General features: G+C 56.0%; 2 protein-coding genes across 2 annotated transcripts in view; both read left to right on the top strand.

Annotated features, from left to right (window-relative positions):
* REXO1 (RNA exonuclease 1 homolog) overlaps positions 1 to 3794 on the top strand; it is a 35243-nt gene extending 31449 nt beyond the window's left edge. The window contains exons 15-16 of the mRNA XM_048927590.1: positions 1225 to 1345; positions 1901 to 3794. Of these exons, the coding sequence (XP_048783547.1) occupies positions 1225 to 1345; positions 1901 to 1989 (210 nt within the window). The 3' untranslated portion in view covers positions 1990 to 3794. The remainder of the gene's footprint in view (positions 1 to 1224; positions 1346 to 1900) is intronic.
* Positions 3795 to 5305: 1511 nt separating this feature from the next.
* ATP8B3 (ATPase phospholipid transporting 8B3) lies at positions 5306 to 19757 on the top strand. The gene is made up of 28 exons (XM_048927233.1): positions 5306 to 5440; positions 6458 to 6532; positions 6837 to 6928; positions 7009 to 7122; positions 7569 to 7667; positions 8070 to 8131; positions 8548 to 8620; positions 8712 to 8782; positions 9319 to 9401; positions 10028 to 10186; positions 10345 to 10433; positions 10869 to 11062; positions 11301 to 11582; positions 12590 to 12726; positions 13432 to 13620; positions 13696 to 13808; positions 14185 to 14349; positions 14637 to 14748; positions 15044 to 15119; positions 15654 to 15777; positions 16389 to 16653; positions 17159 to 17382; positions 17860 to 17943; positions 18040 to 18279; positions 18495 to 18633; positions 18928 to 19058; positions 19168 to 19534; positions 19735 to 19757. Exons 2-28 carry the CDS (start codon positions 6478 to 6480, stop codon positions 19755 to 19757), a joined length of 3762 nt encoding a protein of 1253 aa, XP_048783190.1. The 5' UTR covers positions 5306 to 5440; positions 6458 to 6477.
* The last annotated feature ends 848 nt before the right edge of the window (positions 19758 to 20605 follow it).

Raw genomic sequence — 20605 nt, 5'->3', positions numbered from 1 at the left:
CTCTGCTGTCCTGGAGGGAGGGCTGCGTTCAGAGCACAGATCGTAGGGGGCTTGGCTGGGGTCACTGAGGCAATCGTGCAGCAGCAGGAACCAACATGCAGTCAGTGCTCGTGGGCCTTCATCCAGCCATCCTTTATCACACAGCTCTGGTGGCCAAGCTGTGACCGCCAGCCCACAGCGCTGATTCGGAAGCAGGAGGTTTTAATGGATGCAAAGTGCTTTACCTCTCAGTGGCACCCTTTACCCCAGCCTCTCAGAGGGTTCATCACCATCGTAAAAAGAAATTATTTACAGTTCTATCAGCACGAGGTGACTGCGTTGGCCTTACAGAAGCGTGGCTTTCTCCCAGCACGGAGGGCTCTGCCAAGAGGACGAAGCTGTGAGCGATGCAGCAGTGTGACAGGCAGTGCCACGTCGAGTCGTAATGGCTGAAGGCTGTGGCAGTAAAGTCGACATCTCACTAATGGCCGTGGCAAGCTCCAAATGGTGATAGCATTTCAATTCTTATTTCAAGCTGCATTATCCTGCTTCCTTGGTCTTCCTGATCTACATAAGTAATTATCGTTGCACGCCTGGGTGGGTGCCAAACTTGACTGCAGTCTGAGGGAGATTATCCATAATGTTGGCAGTTTTACACTCTGAAGAGCCGTAGCAGGTTGTTTCTGTTAAGCTGCAGGTTGTTTCTGTTAAGCTGCAGGTTGTTTCTGTTAAGCTGCAGCTGTTTGCAGGCACTGGCAGAGCTGGGCAATGGAACTGTTACTGAGGGGGTCAGGAACTGTCATGCTGTGCTGGGAAGAGTCGAGGGAAAGGAAGAGGTTGTCTGAGCCACGTGTTGAGGATGGCAGAGCTCGGGTCAGGTGTGCAGATTTCCCTCTTGCACCTCAGGGCTCTGCTGGCTTCTCCAGGCTGTGGCAGCGAGGATAAACCTGTCCTGGATTTGAGCTGTGCGATCCGAAGCAGCACTGTGCTGCTCGGTGTGCAGGCAGGCAGGGCTGTGAGGGCGTGAGTGTGCTGGCTGGCACAGCTGTGGGAGTTGATAGGCAGTGAGGGGTTTGCTTCATTCAGAGCCTCCTGCAGGACTGGTTGGGCCGGAGCTCCGCACCAGAGCTGCGTGGAGCTGAAAGGTTGACCGGAAGATTGCGTTCATGTGGTTAATCCTAAGGAGTGCCCGTCCCTGGGGGAGAAGGAAAATAAACAAGGTTCTTTCCTGCTCCCTCCCTGCAGCTTATCCATGGCACAGTGGTGGACACTGCGATCGTCTTTCCCCACCGCCTGGGCCTGCCTTACAAACGGGCTCTGCGGACGCTGATGGCCGACTACCTCAAGCGCATCATCCAGGACAACGGTGAGAGCGAGGGGGGCTGAGAGCACGGCCCTGTGTCCCACCCCACCTGGCTGCTGTTCCTCCTGCCTCCTGCCCTGCTCCCCCCAGGCCCTGTCCCCACTGTTTTGTCTGCATGGCAGCTGTGAACAGGCCACCTGTGCCAGAGTTTCATTCTGAGCCCTTGCTGCTTCCCTCTGTGCACTACGTGGGAGGCAGAGGAGTGGTGTGACGAGGCCAGAGGCGGCTCTCAGGGCTGTGTCACATCTTCCTTGCTCTCCCAGCAAACTGACATTGACCTGTCTGTCTTCCTTGAGTTCAGTGTAGGTGCAGTGCTGGGCAGGAGCCCTGCGGCCTACAGACAAGCAGTGCTTCAGCCCTGCTTTGAGCCAGGCACAAGTCCTGCACTCGCATGTTGTTCATTGGAAGCTCTTCCAAATCCATGGCTGTGGTTCAGTGTGATCACAGCTGGGCTTGCACTGCTGTGTGGAGGGCAGTGGGGAGGTGGTGTGGGGAAACAGGGACCAGGCTGCCCTGTGCAGCACAGGCTGTAACTGCTCTCCTTGTCTCTGTCCCCAGTGGAAGGACACGACTCCAGCGAGGACGCCAGGGCTTGCATGGAGCTGATGATCTGGAAGATCAAAGAAGACTCGAAAGTGAAACGATGACCTGCGCTTTCTCTCCCTCCTGTTCCTCCTCCACCTCTTTGAAGCAGTGCAATAAATGCTCAGAGTAACACTGTCCACCCGTACGCAGCAGCATGCTACCCCAGGCTCCCCGTGCACTCACAGGTATCTCATGGGCTGCTGGTGGTGCAGCTGAGGGCACCAGCTGGCTGCCTGCAGGTCCCTGTGTCCACATAGCAGCTCTCGGACCCTCTTTTCTCTGCCTGAGGGGTACTCTGTGCTCCAGCAGTTGCCCCATAGGCATGGCAAGGTGGTTCTGAGCAGCACAGCTAGAGGGAACTCCGTGGTTCCTCGAGAAGCTCGTAGAGGTAGGTTGGATACGTGCAGAAGGATCTTTCTGGTTCCGTTCAAGGTAGATTGTTACTGTTATTTTTTTCCCAAACGTAACTTAAATTGCTTTTCTAGTCCAAAGCAGGTTCTCTTCCTGCGGTGTTGGGAGAGGGGTGGGAAGTGGAGTAGAGCTGGGCAGGAGGCTGTAAAGTGGATTCTGTAGCTGATGTGTGAGCAGGGAGTGGCGAGAGCAGATGGAGCCGTCCTGTGTGATCCAGGGCCGATCCACTGTGCTGCACAGCCAGGGCTGCAGCGAGGTGGGCCAGGGAGCTCCCTGCTGAGTGCTGGGCAGCTGCTGAGTGCTGGCAGCCTGGCACTGCAGGCCGGGCTGGGTGTCAGGCATTGCCTGGACCTCAGAGAGACGGGGCTGCGATGGGTTGGGATGGGCCACGAAGGGATGTGAGGGGGCTGCAGGGCAGGAGCTGCACTGAGGAGGGCAGCAGTGAATGCAGGCACTGCCGCAGGTCGGGATGGGCCGTCCTTCCCCTCAGCCAGGCTTCGCTTTGGGCTGTTTGGGAGCAAGGTTTTGGGGAGGACCTGGGTGCAGAAGGGTCCCGAATGGTCCGTGCACATGTGCAGAACTCCCCCCTGCTCCATCCCTGATGGCAGGGACCCGATACGCACCAGAGCAAAAGCAATAGATGGAAAATGCTCCTATTTTTTTTTTCTTTTCTTTTTTTTTCTAACTAGTTTACATGTTGGGAGCTTTCAGAAAAGCAGAAGCCTCCCTTGTTGTTGTGTCAGGCGCCCCGGGACGAAAGCAGTGTTGTGCACAGCAGTGGATTCCCCTGGCTGCTCGCTCTGCATTCCATCCGCTGGCAGTGGGGGGGGGTCCCAGCCTCTTTTCCCCCCACTGGAGCCGTGCAGCTCCTGCTGCTCCCCGATGCTCACAGGGCACAACACCACCCTGCCCTGGCAGCATTGCAGCCGTGGGGTTTCCACCTGCAGCCTCTGTGGGTGTTTTCCTCCCAGCCTTCTCCCATCCCTGCAGGGAGCAGCGCTGGCCACCCAGACCCAGGGAAACACAGTTCAGAGCTTCACCAGGGAGGGAAGCTTTCTCTCCTGCTTTGCCTTTCTGTGGTTTATCCCGTTTGTTTTCACTCCTGGTGGCAGCAGCGCCCTCCTGCAGCAGCTTTCCCCCATCGCATTGGGGTTGTGCCCTGCTGGGGGCCGCACAGCATCTCTGCAGTGCAATCAGAGCCCGGAGGGAGGGCTGTGGGTCCTTCCCTGTTCGTCGGGAAGGAGATGGGCACAACTGGTGTGGCTGAGAGTTGGAGCCACGTGTTGTCATTGCTGCCCCATAGCGAGAGGCTCCGGGTGCTGAGCAGCCCCTGAGCCCACAGCCCTTGGGGGAGGATGCTGTAAAGCAGAGGTTTGTGGCCGCACGGAGGCGTTGGGTTGTGTATAAATGTTGTAACCTGTCACTTTTTGTAATTGTTTTTAATAAAAGGGTGTTGACTAGAAGCACGCTGCCCGTCTGCCTCTGCTTTACCTCCACGTGGGGCCTGGTGGTGCATCCCAGAGCATCCCTCGAATTGCTGCCTCCCTGATTGCCTCCGTGGGGGGCGAGGAGGTGATGCTGTGGGCACATCCCAGCTCGTGCCCCTGCCCCCCTTGCAGTGCCTGGAGGAGCCCCATCCATCTCCCACGCGGGGCAGGAACTTCAGGTGCTGAGCAGAGCTGATTCAGCACGGAGGAAAAGAGGTGAAGGTAAAAAGTTCAAATCAAAAACGAATCTGCCGTTAGGTGACCTCAGTGGCAATGTGTTTTATCCTATGTGCTGCCCGTGGATGGGGCTGGGATGTCAGAACAGCCCAAGCTTGCAGCTCTGCCATCCCCATCACCCCACAACTGCCCTCCCCCTCACCCCACACCGCTCCCCTGCCCCACAGTGCTGCAGTGGGGCTGGAAGGACGCAGCGCCCATCGGTTTGGGTGCCAACCTCGGCGTGGGGATGCGTTGTTCAGGAGCTCCCGCGTTCGCTGAGTGCTTTATGGACTGCCAGCCCAGCACTTGCTTAATCGCCTCCGGGTTTCTGCGGTTAATTGCGGTGAGCAATTAATCTAACGACGGCGGGACCGGAGCGGTGGGGACTTGTGCTGGGACGGAGCTCTCAGCGCTGCGGTGCGGCTCTGGGGGTTGCTGGTCCTGACAACAAAGCTTTGGTGAGCAAAGAGATGATTTGTATCTTCTCTCCTATGGGGCCGAAACCTGAGAGCCCCCCCCGGCTCAGTGGGGTTGCGCCCATCCCCACTCCTTCCCGCGGCGCTGGTGCCAAACGGGGGGAGCTCAGCCCCGTGCCCGACGCCTGAGGCTTCCATCTCCCCTGGGAGCTGATGTAGGGCTGTGCCGTGCTTCCCTGGTGCCGGGGGGATGCGGTGCCCCATGGGGAGCAGCCAGGAGGGCCGGATCGGTGCCGGGGGTGTGGCGGGGGCTGTCCCACAAACCCGCGTGGGCAGGGCGCAGGCAGCGGGGCCACGGCCGGGATCGGCGCAGGTATTGCGGCCGCTTTTCCCCTCTTCCTTTTTGCCCTTCTTTCCACCCGCACCGGGGCACCAGTGGGTGCGGGGGGCTGTGCTGGGGGCTGCGTCTGTCTGTGTTGCCTTGGAGGGCGTTTGGACACCGCTTCGGTCCTTGCCTGGCCGGGATTGGGTTCATGGGGATGGGATGGGGATGGGGATGGCATTGGGAATGGGAGTGGAGATGGGGATTGGGGATGGGGATGGGGATGCTGTGTTTTCCTGTGGGGTCGGATCAAAGCAGCATCATCCAGGTGCAGTTACAGGGTGAGCAGCAGGAGGGAAATTCACGGCCCCACGTGTTCCCTGGGCAGGAGCTGCCGGGATGCGCGGGCGTTTCCGCTCCGATCCACACCCGGTGCTCATCACAGGGCAGCTCCGCCTCGCTCTGACCCTAATTAACCAGGATCACGCCTCAAGTGGCTGCATTTTAACCCCTGACTGGAAGCCCTGCGTGTGGGGCACTCTCCTGCTCTGCCATCGGGGTGCTGCGGGGTCCCGTGCTGCGGGGTCGGGATCTCTGTGCTCTGTGCAGGCGCTGATTCCCAGCTCGCTGTGCTCCTCGGAGAGCCCCGTGTCTGCAGGTGCTTAATGAGCAGTGAGCTCGTTTGGCATCGCCTGGGAGCAGAGCACAGGGGGTGACAGCAGTCAGGGTTTGGGATTTGGAAGCGCTGTGGACGTGGGGGGGTTGTGGATGTCACAGCCACGTCCTGGAGCAGAGCAAAGCAGCAGCATCCCACCTCTCTGCAGCATCCTCCTCTTCCTCAGGACACGGATGTGCCGAGCTGGTGGGGTCACTTAGGATGCAGGGACAAAAGCAGAGCCTTTGGTGGTGGATAAAAGCTTTGGGTTTTGGTCCGAGCTCTTGGACAAAGCCGGGTTGCTGCCCTTTTGGGGTCACCTTGGTGTGGGGTGAGGTGGGCTCTGCAGTGAGCGTGGGGCTGTGGGGCTCCCAGCATCAGCCTGTGTCATTGGGAGTGATGGGAGGAGATCCTTCTGTGGAAGAATGGGAAAAAAGAGATCAGAGGAATGAGGTGAGAAACAGCAGGGATGGACTCCTGGGGGGGGGGAGGTTATTAAATGATGGGGTAATGGATGCTTTACGCCTTGCCGGCTTCTGACGTGTCGGGATCACGAAGAGCTGCACAAACATTAATTAATCTGCCCTAATGACCCCGTGGGGAGGTCAGTGAGTGGAGGGGAATCTCGTCATCAGTGAGGGCGGTGCTCCTTCGGCACGATGGGTGCGATGGCGATGTGAGGAGAGGCTCTCCTTCAATGATTTCCTGTGTCTTCGTTAGAGAGGAATCTTTGAGTGGTCAGAGCGCAGAATGAGGCTGAAAGGGAGCCGCAGTCCAAACCTGAGGGCACGGGGGGCCCAGCCCCACACCAATACCTTGGAGTAAACCCATAAAGGCAGCATGTGTGATGGACCTTCCAAAGGAAATGCCATTGTGTCACCACTTCTGTGACGTTCAAACGTTAAGAATGCCACTGCACTTTCTCTGTCCTGCCCCATAGGGGTGAAGCTCAGCTGCAGGGCATCCCAGTGGGTCCCGCTGTGGTTCAGCATTGCGGGTATTCTGTGTCCTTGTCCCCAGGTCCTGGTAGAGGTGGCAGCATGGACGGGCAGGACCCAGCCCTGGGCTGTGAGCGTGAGCAGAAGGGGCAGCCAGGTTGGTGCGCAATGAGCGCGGGCTGGGATTTTCCTTTCTTTGGGCAGTAGAACGGAGGACTGGAATAAAGGTGGTCCATCAGATGGGTGCAGGAGTTGGGGTCGTGGCTGGGATGTCCCAGCTTGGTGGTGCCCACACTGGGGTAGCAGGAAGAGCATCAGAAGGGGAACAAGCATCCTTAATAATAGCGCCATGGAAGCGCGTCTCCCCAGCTCACCATGAGCACCACAACGGGTCCCAGTGTCCCCAGAGGGCAGGGGGTGGTGGCTGAGCACAGCCACTGGGTGACCACGAGCTCCTCCAGCTTTCACCTGGGAAGTGCAGGCCAACAACAGAGCCCACCACGAGCAGCTCAGGAAGAAATCTGCCTTCTGCGTGAGCAAGAAGAAATACGCGGTGAGTCAGGCGGCGCCAACCGAGGGCCGTTTCTGGTGCTGGGCCCCCGCTGTGGCTTTAAGCTGCCATTATTTTGGCAGGGCAATGCCATTAAGACGGCCAAGTACAACGTCCTCACCTTCCTCCCGCTGAACCTCTACGAGCAGTTCCACCGCATGGCCAACGTCTACTTTGTCTTCGTCATCCTCCTGCAGGTGAGATGGATGCGAGGGAGAAGCACGAGCGTGAGGGACTGTTACCAAAGCAGGGCTGTCTGGTGCTCGGAGCAGGGCGGCCATCTGTAGGGACATTGTGTTCCCACCTCTGACCTTTGAAAGGATGGGATCTGGAGCTGACGTGGGTTCCCCTTTTGTGCCTATGCTGTAAGATGGCGGCAGGGGCATCGATCTGCAGTAGCATTCGTCGGATTTCAGGACCTCTGAGTGGCTGAAGCTGAGATAAAATATGATTCCTTTAAATCAGTTGGGTTTGGATATAAAATAAGATCATACAGAAAACTACCAGACAAAAATCCTACCGTCCCCAAATCTTAGCTTGGTTCCTGCCTTTTTTGGGCCCTTCTAAGGAGGAGAGCTGGGACCCGAGGTGTCCCATGGCGGGACGGGAGTTTGGTCATTGAGGTGCCCTTTTCTTTCCCCAGACCTTTCCTGAGATCTCCACGCTGCCCTGGTACACTCTGCTCTTCCCCCTGAGCTGCCTTCTCACCATCCGTGCCCTACGGGACCTGATGGATGACATTGTGAGCGTGGGTACTGAGGGGTGGTCAGCAGAACGGGCTCCTTTGCTGTGGAAAGTTTGGGAGATGCCATCATTCAATGTACCTGAGACACCATCAGCTCTACAACATCCAAATCACTTCGTATTTTCCCTTTGAAAGGATGTGGCCTGATGGTCTCCTTCCTTTAGGAGTGATATCTGTAATATCCCAATCCACGTCTGTAGTCACAGTTTGGCCCCTAGGGCCATCTTGGGGGCACTTCTGCCCCTTCATTCATCAGAATGCATCTCCAGGGTGCTTCAATGAGCAGATCCTGTCCTGGGGCTGAGGAACCCAAAGAGGTTATGGCGTTCAGAGGGTTGCTTTCATGGGACAAGAACGCCTGGCATGGCCCATCCAATTCTTTTTCTCTCTTCTGCGCAGGGCCGACACCAAAGTGACAGAAACATCAACAGCAGGCCCTGTGAGATCCTGTCTGGGGAGAGGTAAGGGGCTCTGGGGAAGAAGGGCTCGTGCTTTCCTTGCAGTGAAGCAGTGATGGAGCATCCAGAGTGCTGAGCACCCCTGAGTTCAGTGTTTTGGTGGCACCAGGCCTTGCAAGCTTGCATCGCCCCCCAGATTTGGTGCAGCTCCAGGAGTTTCTTTGGAAGGATGTTTGTATCCCAACAGGTCCAAGAAGCGCTGGTCTGCCTGTAGGCATGGGGGTATGGATGTGACAAAGCAGTCCTGTGCCACTCGTGGTGCCCTGATGGCCACAGAGGAACCAGCAACGCCCTGCAGACCCCAAGAAGCCAGGAGAGCCATAGGCTGCTGCAGAGGATGGATGCAGCGTTAACCCTGCCGTGCAATATTCTAACCCTGCTGTGACTGCAATATTCACGTGTTCTGAATTCCCCTTCAGCTTCCGCTGGCAGAAGTGGCGCGATGTCTGCGTTGGGGACGTCGTCCGCCTGCACAAGGACAGCCTCGTCCCAGTGAGCAGCACCCTGTGGCTGGTGGCTGGTGTGCCAAGGGGGGGCTCAGCAAGGGGAGACCCAACCAGGTGCTTTCCCTTTGCTCCTGCAGGCCGACATGCTCCTGCTGTGCAGCTCAGAGCCCAGCAGCCTCTGCTACGTGGAGACCTGTGACATCGATGGGTGAGCAGTGCTGGATGTCCCGGCTGTGGGCTGAGTTCTCCAGCCTTGGGCACCACCAGAAATGGGGGTCAGTGCTAGGGAGGCTGGCAGTCCTGCAGAAACCACGAAATCTGGGGGGTCCTCCAACAGCCAACCTCACAGACACTGCAGAAATGGAAGGAGCCTTTCATTTGGCCCCACGGATTTTGAAAATTGGAAGGCCAAGAAAATTTTCAGGCTACGCTTTTGGGGAAAACCCAGCACCCTGCAGAGCAGCTCGTGACCTCAGGTCTATCTCCTCATCTCCATTCCCTTCCAGCTCCTCATCCCTCCCGCTCATCTGCTGGATGATTTAATGACAGGGTCTCTGGGGCCGGGGCTTTTTTCCTGCTTGATGTCTGCCACGATAGCTCCCTATCTTGCTTTTCATCACCATTGCTCATGTAATCACCCAACAATTAATGTCAACTTCTGTCCCATGGGCCCGATAGCAGAATTAACAGTGCTTTTGCCCTGTAGGGTTGTTTCATTCTTCCCTCGCTGACTCTTTTTCGCAGAGAAACAAACCTGAAGTTCAGACAAGCCCTCCTGGTCACCCACCAGGAGCTGACAAGTGAGGAGAGCTTGGCTGCCTTTGATGGTGAGAAACCCAGATGGGTGAGGATGTGGCCTCCACCCCATGGTCACAACAGGGCAGCCTCCAGAGGTCTCCCATCGGCCTCACTCTGTCCCCAGAGGCACCAAATGCCATCACTCAGCACCTTCAGAGCTGGAGGGTGGTCCCTACTAAAGGGTCTGCATGGAGACCCTTCCCCAGTGGCATAGTTAGGGTTGGGTTAGGATGGGGGTTAGGATAGGGACTACTGGATTAGGATGGGGGCCACTGGGTTGGGATGAGGGCTGTTGGGTAGGATGGGGGCCATCGGGTTTGCGCATGGCTCAATGTCTGTTTTCCTACCAGAATCAAACTCTGAGCATCCAGACTTGAGCTCAGAACCTGGATTTTTCCCCCCCTTTGGTCCTGCATAGGATGCTGTGTCAACAGCAGCTGGAATTAAGGATTTGGTGCTTTATCCCATGTGGTTCCTCGACTGGGCACAGCAGGCTGATGCTCCAGCTCAGCCTTAACCCGAGTCTCCCATCCTGCAGCTCGAAGACACACAGGAGAAATCTGATTTTTCCCTTGAGAAATCCTCTTCTCTGGAGGAAACGGAGGACCTCGCGTTTCCCCCACAGCCAACGCCTGCTCTGTGTGCTCTGCTCCAGGGAGAGTGAGCTGCGAGGAGCCCAACAGCCGCATGCACAGCTTCACTGGTGTGCTGCAGTGGAGAGGCGAGACGCACGCGCTCGATGGCGACAGGATTCTGCTGAGGGGCTGCAAACTCCGCAACACCGACACGTGTTACGGCTTGGTTCTCTATGCAGGTGAGCACCAGCTCCAGGATTCTGTATTTCTCTGCGTCGCGTCCTGGATCCACGTCCCTTCGCGTCCTCTTGGTGCGTCGGCTGTGGGTAGAGGAGGGCTGAGGGCGGTGGAAGGAGCATTTTTTGCATTTTCACTTACAAAACGGTTTCTTGCCCAGGATCTGATTCTAAAATTATGAGGAACTGTGGAAAGATCAAGAGGAAGAAAACCAAGCTGGACCGCATGATGGACCGCCTGGTGGTCATGGTAAGAGCTGTGCAAACGCCTCCTGGGGGTGCTTAGAAGCTTCCTCGTGAGGCACTGCTTCCTTGGGCGATGCTGATTTTGTTAAGCTTGAAGTATTTTGCTCAGTTCTTGGTGCAGTTCCTGGTGGCTCTGTTGTCATCTCTTCTCCAACTGGCTGCTGGCATTCCTCTTGGGTAGGGTTTGGGTTGGGGTCAGTAGGGTTTGGGTTGGGGTCAGGAAGGTGGGGAAGTTGGGTTTCACTCTGTTTGTTGTGGATGTGTTCAGCTGAATTCTATGCCACGATCTTTCGTCTCAGCCCAGGATAGCCTTCAACTTCTGTGTGGTCTCAAAGCAGCTTCACAACCAGGGGATGCAGTGAGAAGGGCTGGAAGGGACAATGGTTGGTCTGGTAGGCTCTGATGGATGCGCCATTCTCAACCTGCCTCCCCCCATCAGATCTTTCTGGTGCTGCTGGTCACATCGCTGTGCCTCGCCATTGCCTCAGGGTTCTGGGCCAAGATGTTCCAAGAGAAACACAGCTACCTCGCTGCTCTCTATAAGCACACGACTCCTGCCAAGCAGGCTTTCTTCAGCTTCTGGGGCTTCACCATTCTCCTGAGCGTCATCCTACCCATGTCCATGTATATCACGTAAGAACGATGCAGATTGCACACACAGCTGGCACTCAGTGCCCCCCTCCCTCCCCTTGCCCATCATCTGGCACCTTGGCTTGCAGCCACAGAGTGGGGCTGCCACAAAAGGGGCTCAGCACCCGAGCAAGGTGTCATGGTGATGCAAAGACGCGCGCACCAACGTTGGAAATGGTGGACAGGCTGAGGACGACCAACCGACGAAGGCGATAACTCCTTTCTCGCATTCCCACTCTAGGTTTGAATTCATTTACCTGGTAAACAGCTTTTTCATCAACTGGGATTTGGAGATGTATTATGCTGCCAAGGACATCCCAGCCAAAGCCAGGAGCACCAGCCTCAACGACCAGCTTGGCCAGGTGGAGTACATCTTCTCGGACAAGACGGGCACCTTGACGCAGAACATCATGAGCTTCAAGAAGTGCTGCGTCAACGGGAGCATCTACGGTAACTTGTGGTGGTGGCAGGTTGGTAGGGATTGCAGAGTTGGGTTGAGGCCAGGCTTTGGCTGGAGGTCATTGTGGTTCTTTTGTCTTCTCTGGCTTGCTGGGAAGCTTGGGGTACGTGGGTTGGTCTTGGTGGTGGTGGAGGAGGTGAAGGAGGAGGAGGTGAAGGAGGAGGAGGTGAAGGAGGAGGAGGTGAAGGAGGAGGAGGTGAAGGAGGAGGAGGTGAAGGAGGAGGAGGTGAAGAAGTCGTCCTTCCCTTTATGATTTATTCTTATGGAGGGTGCATGTGATGCTCTTTGCTTTCTTTAATGATTCAGATTACTTTTTTTCCCCTCAGAAACCCCAGAACTGCCAATTCCTTCCTTCTCTCATTGCTACATTTACTCGAGCTCTTGGCTGGCTTTTGGTGCTTAATTAGTGACATTTAGAGAGCAGCGAGGGGCAGAGCTTTAGCACAGAGCTCCTTTTTCCTGAGATCCTTATCAAACACCTGAGACAAACAGGGACAAAAGGAAAGAGGAGAAAAAAAAAACCATTTGGCAAAGTTTCTAAGCAGGAATAAACCCAATCCTCCTCTTCCTGTGTATCACATTGCACCTCCGATAGCAGCACTGCCACCATCCTTTCTGCCTTCTGACAACTGGAAATGCAGGTGAAAGCCAGACCTGCACTGTCAACATGAAAAACATAGAAAGTCTGAGCTCTTCAAGAATGAAATCAGCCAAACCTGAATGCCCCAATGGCTCACAATGGACAGACACTGGGCCAGCACTGGAAATTCCCTCCTTGCCAGTCTTCTGGCCAGCAAAAGAATCCCAGCAATCCCTCCTAGCAAAAAAGCTGCTTGGAGCTCTTGCCAAGCGATGCTCCCAGCTCTTCAGTAACTGAGCTGTCTCTTATTTTGGCAGGTTTGGACACGGGCCATGAGAACAAACAGCCACCGGTGCGTAATTTCCCCTCTCCTGCATAGCATGGGGCCAAATATGACCACGGCAGAGCATCATAGGGTGGCCCCGTTGTTGGTGTCTCGGGTTCCTACAGCCTGCCCGTGCCTCTTGCAGGGGTTGGTGCTGACCCAGAGCTGCCATGGGGAGAAGATGTTGGATCCCAACAACGTGGGGCTCCGGGAAGCAGTGCAACAAAACAAGGATCCGGTGCTGCGGGAGTTCCTGCGGCTGCTGGCCCTCTGCCACACCGTCATGGTGGAGGAGAGGGGAGGTGGGTTGGGGTCCCCTATGAGGGGGCTCCCTTCGAGGCACAGGGGCCGTGATATCCTTGATATGAACTGCCTAGGCTGGGGTTTTCTGTTGGATAGGGATAGGGACTGGGAATGGCATTGGGATCCCATTGGGAACAGGGGTGGGATCCCACTGGGGTCGGTGTGGGGATCCTATGGGGAGTGTTGTTGGGATCCTGTTGGGAACAGGGGTGCTGGGGTCCCATGGGGAGAGGTGGTCCTTGCTTAATGAGGACGAAGGACACACTGTACTCACACAGCTGTTATTCTCTCATTAACTCAACAGAAGTTAAAAAAATACGTATTTTTAAATTTCCAGATTTGGTGGATTTAAATCATCTTCAGCAAAATTGTGTATGACTGTAAACCAAGCACGGCTCCTGAAATGGGATGGATTGGGTGGGTCAGTTGTGCTGAATGCATGTTTTTTAACCTTTATCCTTTGGAACATGTTTAGAAAAATGATTCTAAGGAGCTGAAGGAGTTGGACTGGATGATCCTCACGGGTCCCTTCCAACTCGAGGTGTTCTGTGTTCCTACAGCTCTGTTCTATGACTTTCCCTAGCTTGGTAGCTCAGACTTCAAGGTCTCCATCAGTAACGTCGGTGCAAGGCTGAGGCGTTCCAGGTGTTTGAGGGATGCTCCTCTCGGCGTCTCCTCACCCAATCCTTGCTTCTCTTCCGCAGACCAACTGGTTTACCAGGCGGCTTCTCCAGATGAGGAAGCACTGGTGCTGGCAGCCAGGAGCTTGGGTTACGTCTTCCTGTCCCGAACGCAGGACACCATCACCATCAGTGAGATGGGGGTGAAGAGGACGTTCCAAGTGCTGGCCATGCTGGACTTCAACAGCGATCGCAAGAGGATGTCGGTGTTGGGTGAGCTGAGGTGGCTGCAGGGTGGTGCCTTGCAAGGGGATGGCGAAGAGCAGCTCTGTCCTTTCTGCCTCCCAGTGAGGGACCCACAGGGCACCATCCGGCTCTACACCAAAGGGGCTGACACTGTGATCCTGGAGAGGCTGCGGGGTCGGGGACCCAACCAGGACTTCACCGAGAGGGCTCTGGACGTGAGTCCCACAGCAGCTGGGTCATGAGGGGTTGGTTGGGTGCCCCGCTGCTTCTCTGTCCCCACTCTGGCTTTAGGATTTAGCTCTGTCTTTCCCCCTTCCGCTCTGAGCCTCAAATGCACCTGGAACAGGGGCTGAGGGCACCAAATCCCCTCTTGGTGTTCTGCATCGCTCTCAGACGTAGGGTCTGATATTTGGGTCCTGCGAGGAGCCAGGAGTTGGACCTGATGATCCTGATGGGTCCCTTCCAGCAGGGGATATTCTGTGGTTCTATGATCACTCCTGGGGTGGGGGGCAGACAGAGCCCAGAGGAGACCTCAGACCCCATGTGAGCACAGAGTTGAGGTGAGGAGGACACGATGTCTCATCTTGGCAGCACTTTGCAGAGGAGACCCTGAGGACGTTATGCCTGGCCAGCAAGGAGCTGAGCGAGGCGGAGTACGACGAGTGGAGCAGGAGGCACCGCATGGCCAGCATCCTGCTGCAGGGCCGGGCGTGTGAGCTGGACAGGCTGTACGAGGAGATGGAGCAGGACCTGGAGGTGGGATGGGGCCAGGGGTGGGGAGGAACGCCTTGCCCTGCTCCCTGCTGGCCCCACAGAGGGTAGGAGCATGGAGGAGTTCAGCTCTTTTGGGATGGAGGGGGAAGAGTCCAACCCGACACCAATCCTCTGGGTGGCAGGGCAGGTGGAGGTAGCCCTTGGGTGGTTTTGCAACATGTCCACCCATGGGAAGGGGATGGAGCTTGCAGGAGACCCCTGGTTGGAGCCAGGGTTAACCTTCAGCTTGCCCTGACCCCGTGCCCCATGTCATGGCACCTTCCCTCCAGCTGCTTGGGGTCACAGCCATTGAGGACAAGTTGCAAGAAGGGGTCCCTGAGACCATCCAGCTGCTGAAACTGGGCAACATCAAAGTGTGGGTGCTGACGGGAGACAAACAAGGTCAGTGGAGCCAACCCCAGACCCCACCAACACATTTCAGTTTCTTCCCCAACCAGGACCAGAGATCAGATGAGACCCTGGGAGGAAGCAGCAGTGGGGCTCTGCTGTTCCATTCATACAGAACAATAGCACGACCCACAGATCACGTTACCTGTGGGGAAACTGAGGCAGGGGAAGCTGTCTGCAGGATGGCATAGGGTGCAGAACAGTCCCAGCACCTGTTGGCCTCCAGGGCTGGGGGATGTCCTGGGATGGTAGGGGGGCACGAGAGCCCACTGATGTCCCTGTATTGCAGAAACAGCAATGAATGTTGGCTATGCATGCAAGCTGCTCACGGATGACATGGAGATCCTGGAGGAGAAGGAAGTGAGGTGAGGAATCCTGACCTTCTGGGTCGTGACATCAGGGGGTTCCTGGAATCACAGAGGTGTGGCACTCAGGGATGTGGTTATTGGGCAGTATTGGTGGTAGGTGGACAGTTGCACTGGATGACCTTAGAGATCTTTTCCAGCCTTAATGATTGTGTGATTCTACGACACCCAAGGGCATAGGAATCCATGCAGGGCGAGCATGGAGGGCTGGAGATGCTTCTCCTTCCCCATCCCAGCCTGGATGTCCATTCCCATCTTCACCCACTGACACCTTTCCAGTCTTCCCCATTCATTTCTGCACCTACATTTGGCTGCAAAGTGCTCAGCTTGCAGCAGGCCAGCTTCTCTGGCCTCCGAACCACATGCACCAGGGCTGATTTCTCATCTCATGAGCCCTCTCAGCCCCTCTTTGCCCCTCCTGCTCCCACCATTGGGTACCAGCTCTGTCTTGGATCCAGCTTTGAGATGGCAAATGCCAACCAACGAGTCATGGCCAAAGCTGACCAACACTCCCCATGTGCCCTCCTTGCACAGTGAGATGCTCGAGGCTTACTGGGCGAGAAACAACAACGTCAGTGGCAGTGACTGTGCCTCACAGCAGCACCCTGAGCCTCTGTGCCACAAGAAGAGAGCTCTTGTCATCAGCGGGGACTTTGTGGTAAGGAGATAAGTGGGGCTGGTTCTGCCCCAAGGCAATGGATGGCACCAGGAGGTACCCCAAAATGGGTGGCAAAAGCCACAGGAACCCTGTTTTGGGATGGGGAATGAATGTTAGAGGAGGAGGTGACCTCACGCTGATCACTTAGTGATGGGGGCTTCACCCACACTGGCCCAGGCTGGGGGCTCATGTGCCCTTCCTCAAGAAAGGTGCAGATGTGGTACTGAGAGGTGTGGGTCAGTGGGCAATATTGGTGGTAGGTGGGTAGCTGGACTGGCTGATCTTAGAGGTCTTTTCCAACCTTCATCGCTCTATGATTCTGGTCATACTGGGACAAATTGCTCCCAAACTGTACCTACTGCATGACAAACCCAGATAAAACTTTTTTTATGTTGCACCAGAGAGATTTGAGAGCATCATAGATTCCACTGTGACATCCCTGCCGGTCTCTATAAAACCCAAATTTGAAATGTTGTTATCCTCCCTTCATGCCCGTATTTGTTTCCCTATGCTAAAAGAGCTCAGACCAGCCCCATCCTCCCTGCTTGTAGCCCCCATCCCTCTTGACCAGCCCTGGTGTGAGGTTCTAACCATGTGTGCTCTCCCCTAAGGACACAATCCTGCAGACAGGAGAGGTGCTACAGAAGAAGGGACAGCTGTGGCAGCACCTGGCTTGCCATGGGACGACGGACCCCCAGGAGCAGGGCAGTGTGGTGGAGAAGGCCTTTGTGGACCTGGCCACCAGCTGCCAGGCTGTCATCTGCTGCAGGGTCACCCCCAAGCAGAAAGCTCTCATCGTGCAGCTGGTGAAGAAGCACAAGAAAGCCACCACGCTGGCCATTGGGGATGGGGCCAACGATGTCAACATGATCAAAAGTGAGGCTGGGGGATGTGCTGGTGGGTTTTGGCTAGAGCATCCAACTAGAGTGGGAGTGGTGGTACCCCACCTTCCATCTCCACTGTGTCACTTCTCCTTTGAGGTGAAGAGCTGGGAGAGGAACTCTCAACTCAACTTCCAACCCAATTCCCAGCACAACCCCTGGCTCATTTTCCAACCTAATTCCCAATCCAGTTTGCAATGCGGTTGTGCTGGGAAGGGAGTGAAAAGCACAAGACCATGGAAAGGGGCAGGGTGGACAGCTTGCTTGGGCAACGGGGATGTCTTGAAGACTCCCCTGCTTCCCCAGCAGCCCCCAGCACAGGGCTGTGCCCTTTGCACACCCAGCTGTGCCTGCTGTCACACTCTATAGCACACAATGGACGTGCAGGAGGGCTTTTCCCCTTTACCCGTCAGCCCTGGCCGCAATCTGCTGGGCAACCAAACGCTACAGATAAAGGGCTCTGCTAACCCCTCACTGCCCCCATCTCACACCCTCTGCAGCTGCTGACATCGGGGTGGGCATCAGCGGGCTGGAGGGCGTGCAAGCCGTGCAGTGCAGCGACTTCGCCCTGGCGCAGTTCTGCTACCTGCAGCGCCTGCTGCTCGTCCACGGCCGCTGGGCTTACCTCCGCATCTGCAAGTTCCTCCGCTACTTCTTCTACAAGACCTTTGCTGGCCTCATGACCCAAATCTGGTTTGCTTTTCACAGTGGATTCACAGCCCAGGTGAGCGGTGGCTGCGGAACGCGGCCCTCCTGTGGGTTTTTGTATCTCCAGCGCGGTTTCCTTCCTCCCTCCCTGATTTTTGGGGGCTCCCTGGTTGAGATGCAGCTGGTTACTTGCACTTGGGCCATGGGACTGGGAGAAGTGCCCTCAGAGGCACCGGCAGCTCTTGTGAGAAGCAGCTCAGCCTCACAAATGCGCGGGGAAATGGACCACAAGGTTCTCCCAAAAATGGGAGCTCCTACCTAAGGGACAAAGGTTATCAGTGCAGCGTGTGGCTCCAGCCCCACCTCTGCAGCACGCTCCCAAAGACCCACAGAGTGCTGCAGACAACCCAGTGCTGATGCAGATCTCAGAACAAGTCCAGAGGGATTTCCATGGGATTTGAGGCAGGACTTGGCCTCACCCCAGCGCCTGGGCATCCTTTCCGAGTCTTCCCAAAGCACCACCGAGCTCACAGCCACTTCGTTCTCCCCATAGCCTCTCTATGAAGGCTGGTTCCTTGCTCTCTACAACGTTTTCTACACTGCCTACCCCGTGCTTTCTGTGGGTCTTCTGGAGCAGGTATGGGACCATCAGGCTGCACCCAGCCCCTATGCCTGGAGGGCAAACCTGCCAAGGGTGGGAAGATGATGCTTGAGCCCCTCTGTGTTCCAGCAGGACGTGAGTGCCAAGAAGAGCCTGCGGTTCCCTGAGCTCTACACCATTGGGCAGCAGGACAAGCTCTTCAATTATCGTATTTTCAGCGTGACGCTCCTGCATGGTGTCAGCACATCGCTCACCAGCTTCTACATCGCGCTCTGGGCCTTTGAGGACCACGTTGGCAGCAGGACTGTGGGGGACTACGAGTCCTTCTCCGTCACGGTGGCCACCTCAGCTTTGCTGTCAGTCCTCGTGGAGGTGAGCACCCCTCCCTGTGTTGGGGATGAACTGGAGGCTGTTGGCATGGATGAGGGGCTGGAGGGAACCGGTCCAAACAGAACACGGGTGAAGGGACCCCAGGCATGCTGTGATGTTGCCCAGTGCAGCTGAGGATGGTCTCCCTTGAGGCAGAGACAAGTGGCCAAATGGAAGTACATCCTCCAGCCTTCACCAGGAGTTGTATGTCTGTGCAGATCATCCTGGACACCAAGTTCTGGACTGCCTTGTCTTTCCTGATGGTCACAGCCAGCTTGCTGCTCTTCTGCCTCTTCTCCTTCCTGACCCAGAGCATCGATGCCTTCAGGATCGCCCCCGCTGTCTTCTGTTTTCCAGGTCAGGTGCCCCAAATCCCTGCAGTCCATTCCTCCCAGAGCCAGGCCAGCCCACTGTGGGCTCCATACCAGGAGCTGTTTTCCCAGTGGATCATGGCTTCGCTTGGTTGTATCACATCCCTTGGTCTGATCCTCTTGCTATATGGTCCTGGGTGACAGGTTGACCATTTCATGATCTTGCAGTCTTGCTTTTTGATCCTGGTTGAGATCCCTTAGCAGCTTTGTGAGTGTGGCGCTGTCCCCTCACCATTGCTCTCTCTCCTCTCCACCTCTGCTGCTTGAACATTGCCCACAGATGCCACCCAGAACGCTCTGACCGACCCTTACATCCTGCTGGTGGTCCTGCTGTCCCTGGTGGTGAACACCATCCCCTCGCTCACCATCCGCTCGTACAACGCCATCACAGGCAACACCAGCATCCAGCAGGTGAGGATCTGCCTCAAGGACCAGCGTCTGGAACCAGTAAGGGTGTTGCTGGTGGTGGGATGGATGCGATTCCCCAGGGGAGGGTCACCAGGCCCCTGTTTCCTTGCAGAAGATCTGCTGGAAGGCCAGAAGGGAGCCGGAGCCCTCGGTGGAGCTGCGCACCCACGTCCCCCGTGGCTCCTTCCACCGCCGTTCCACCTATGCCTTCTCCCATCAGGAGGGCTACGCTGGCCTCATCACCCGAGGGGAGAGCCTGCGCACCAAGGGCACCCACAGCACCACCAAGGGCACCCAAGGCACCCACAGCACCACCAAGGGCACCCAAGGCACCCACAGCACCACCAAGGGCACCCAAGGCACCCACAGCACCACCAAGGGCACCCAAGGCACCCACAACACCACCAAGGGCACCCAAGGCACCCACAGCACCACCAAGGGCACCCACAGCACCCACATCACCACCAAGGGCACCCAAGGCACCCACAGCACCCACAGCACCACCAAGGGCACCCACAGCACCCACATCACCACCAAGGGCACCCAAGGCACCCACAGCACCCACAGCACCACCAAGGGCACCCACACCATCACTGACACCCATACCACCAATGACACCTGTGCCACCACAGCGCTCCATCGCCAAGGGACAAACCCCAGCTTGGCTCTCCCCCCATAGCTGACCTGGCCACGTCCCGCTGAGGCCAAAGGGGTTTCCTCCTCTTGAGGTCATCTGAATCCAATTTGGGTGTTTTTGCTCCACGATCTCCGCACTGTGGTCCCCAAACCCGTGGCAGTGCTGTGTGCCATGCCCCCATCCCCACCTCCCACCATTCTCTGGGGACGTGCACAGCCCATGGGATGCTGCGGAGCCACAGCTTGGGGAGGACAGAGCATGCAAACAACCACCTGGTGGCCGGGTCACCATTTTTTATCCTCGTTTTTGTAATTAAAAGCCCCCTGGGACACACACACAGACACGGGGGTGAATGACTAGAAAATAATTTATTGAAGAAACAGAAAGCTGCAGAAATACAACACAGTCATGACCAGTAGAGGATGAACAAATAGAGATTTTCTTTTTTTTTTTCTTTTTTTTTTCTCTTTTAAAACCTGTTGGAGTTAAGTTTCCTGGTAATTTCCCCTGCGTGAGTCATTGCAAAGAACAAGGAACGAACTCCAGAGCACACAGCACAGTTTGGATAAAGTGCCTGACACATAAGACTCTTTTTTTTTTTTTTTTTTTTAATTATTGTCTTTTTTTCTTTTTTTCTTTTTTTTTTTAGCATTTGTAAATAGCTTAAACAAATATAATTGCAAGACACAGAGGAGTAACAATTGCATTTCGCTGTAGAGTAAAACCTATCCCGTGAGATTAACAACGAAGCGGCAGCAAAAGGAAAAATAATAAAGATAATAATTAGAAAACAAAACAATTCAGTCAGAAGGAAAAAAAGCATTGGGCAACGGAGGGACGTGGCCCCCAAAGGAGGTGGGATGGGTGCCTATTGCTATGCAGAGAAATGAGCAGTGGGGTGGTGGGTGAACCC

This window comes from Lagopus muta, chromosome 26 (assembly GCF_023343835.1).
Source record: "Lagopus muta isolate bLagMut1 chromosome 26, bLagMut1 primary, whole genome shotgun sequence".
Taxonomy (NCBI): domain Eukaryota; kingdom Metazoa; phylum Chordata; class Aves; order Galliformes; family Phasianidae; genus Lagopus; species Lagopus muta.
This window is presented reverse-complemented; position numbering and strand designations above follow the sequence as displayed.

Coding starts and splice junctions, on each gene's coding strand:
- ATP8B3 (XM_048927233.1), top strand. CDS start 6,478: ATGGACGGGCAGGACCCAGCCCTGGGCTGTGAGCGTGAGCAGAAGGGG. Junction 13,621..13,695: donor CAAGAGGATGTCGGTGTTGG/GTGAGCTGAGGT, acceptor TCTGCCTCCCAG/TGAGGGACCCACAGGGCACC. Junction 15,778..16,388: donor TCATCAGCGGGGACTTTGTG/GTAAGGAGATAA, acceptor CTCTCCCCTAAG/GACACAATCCTGCAGACAGG.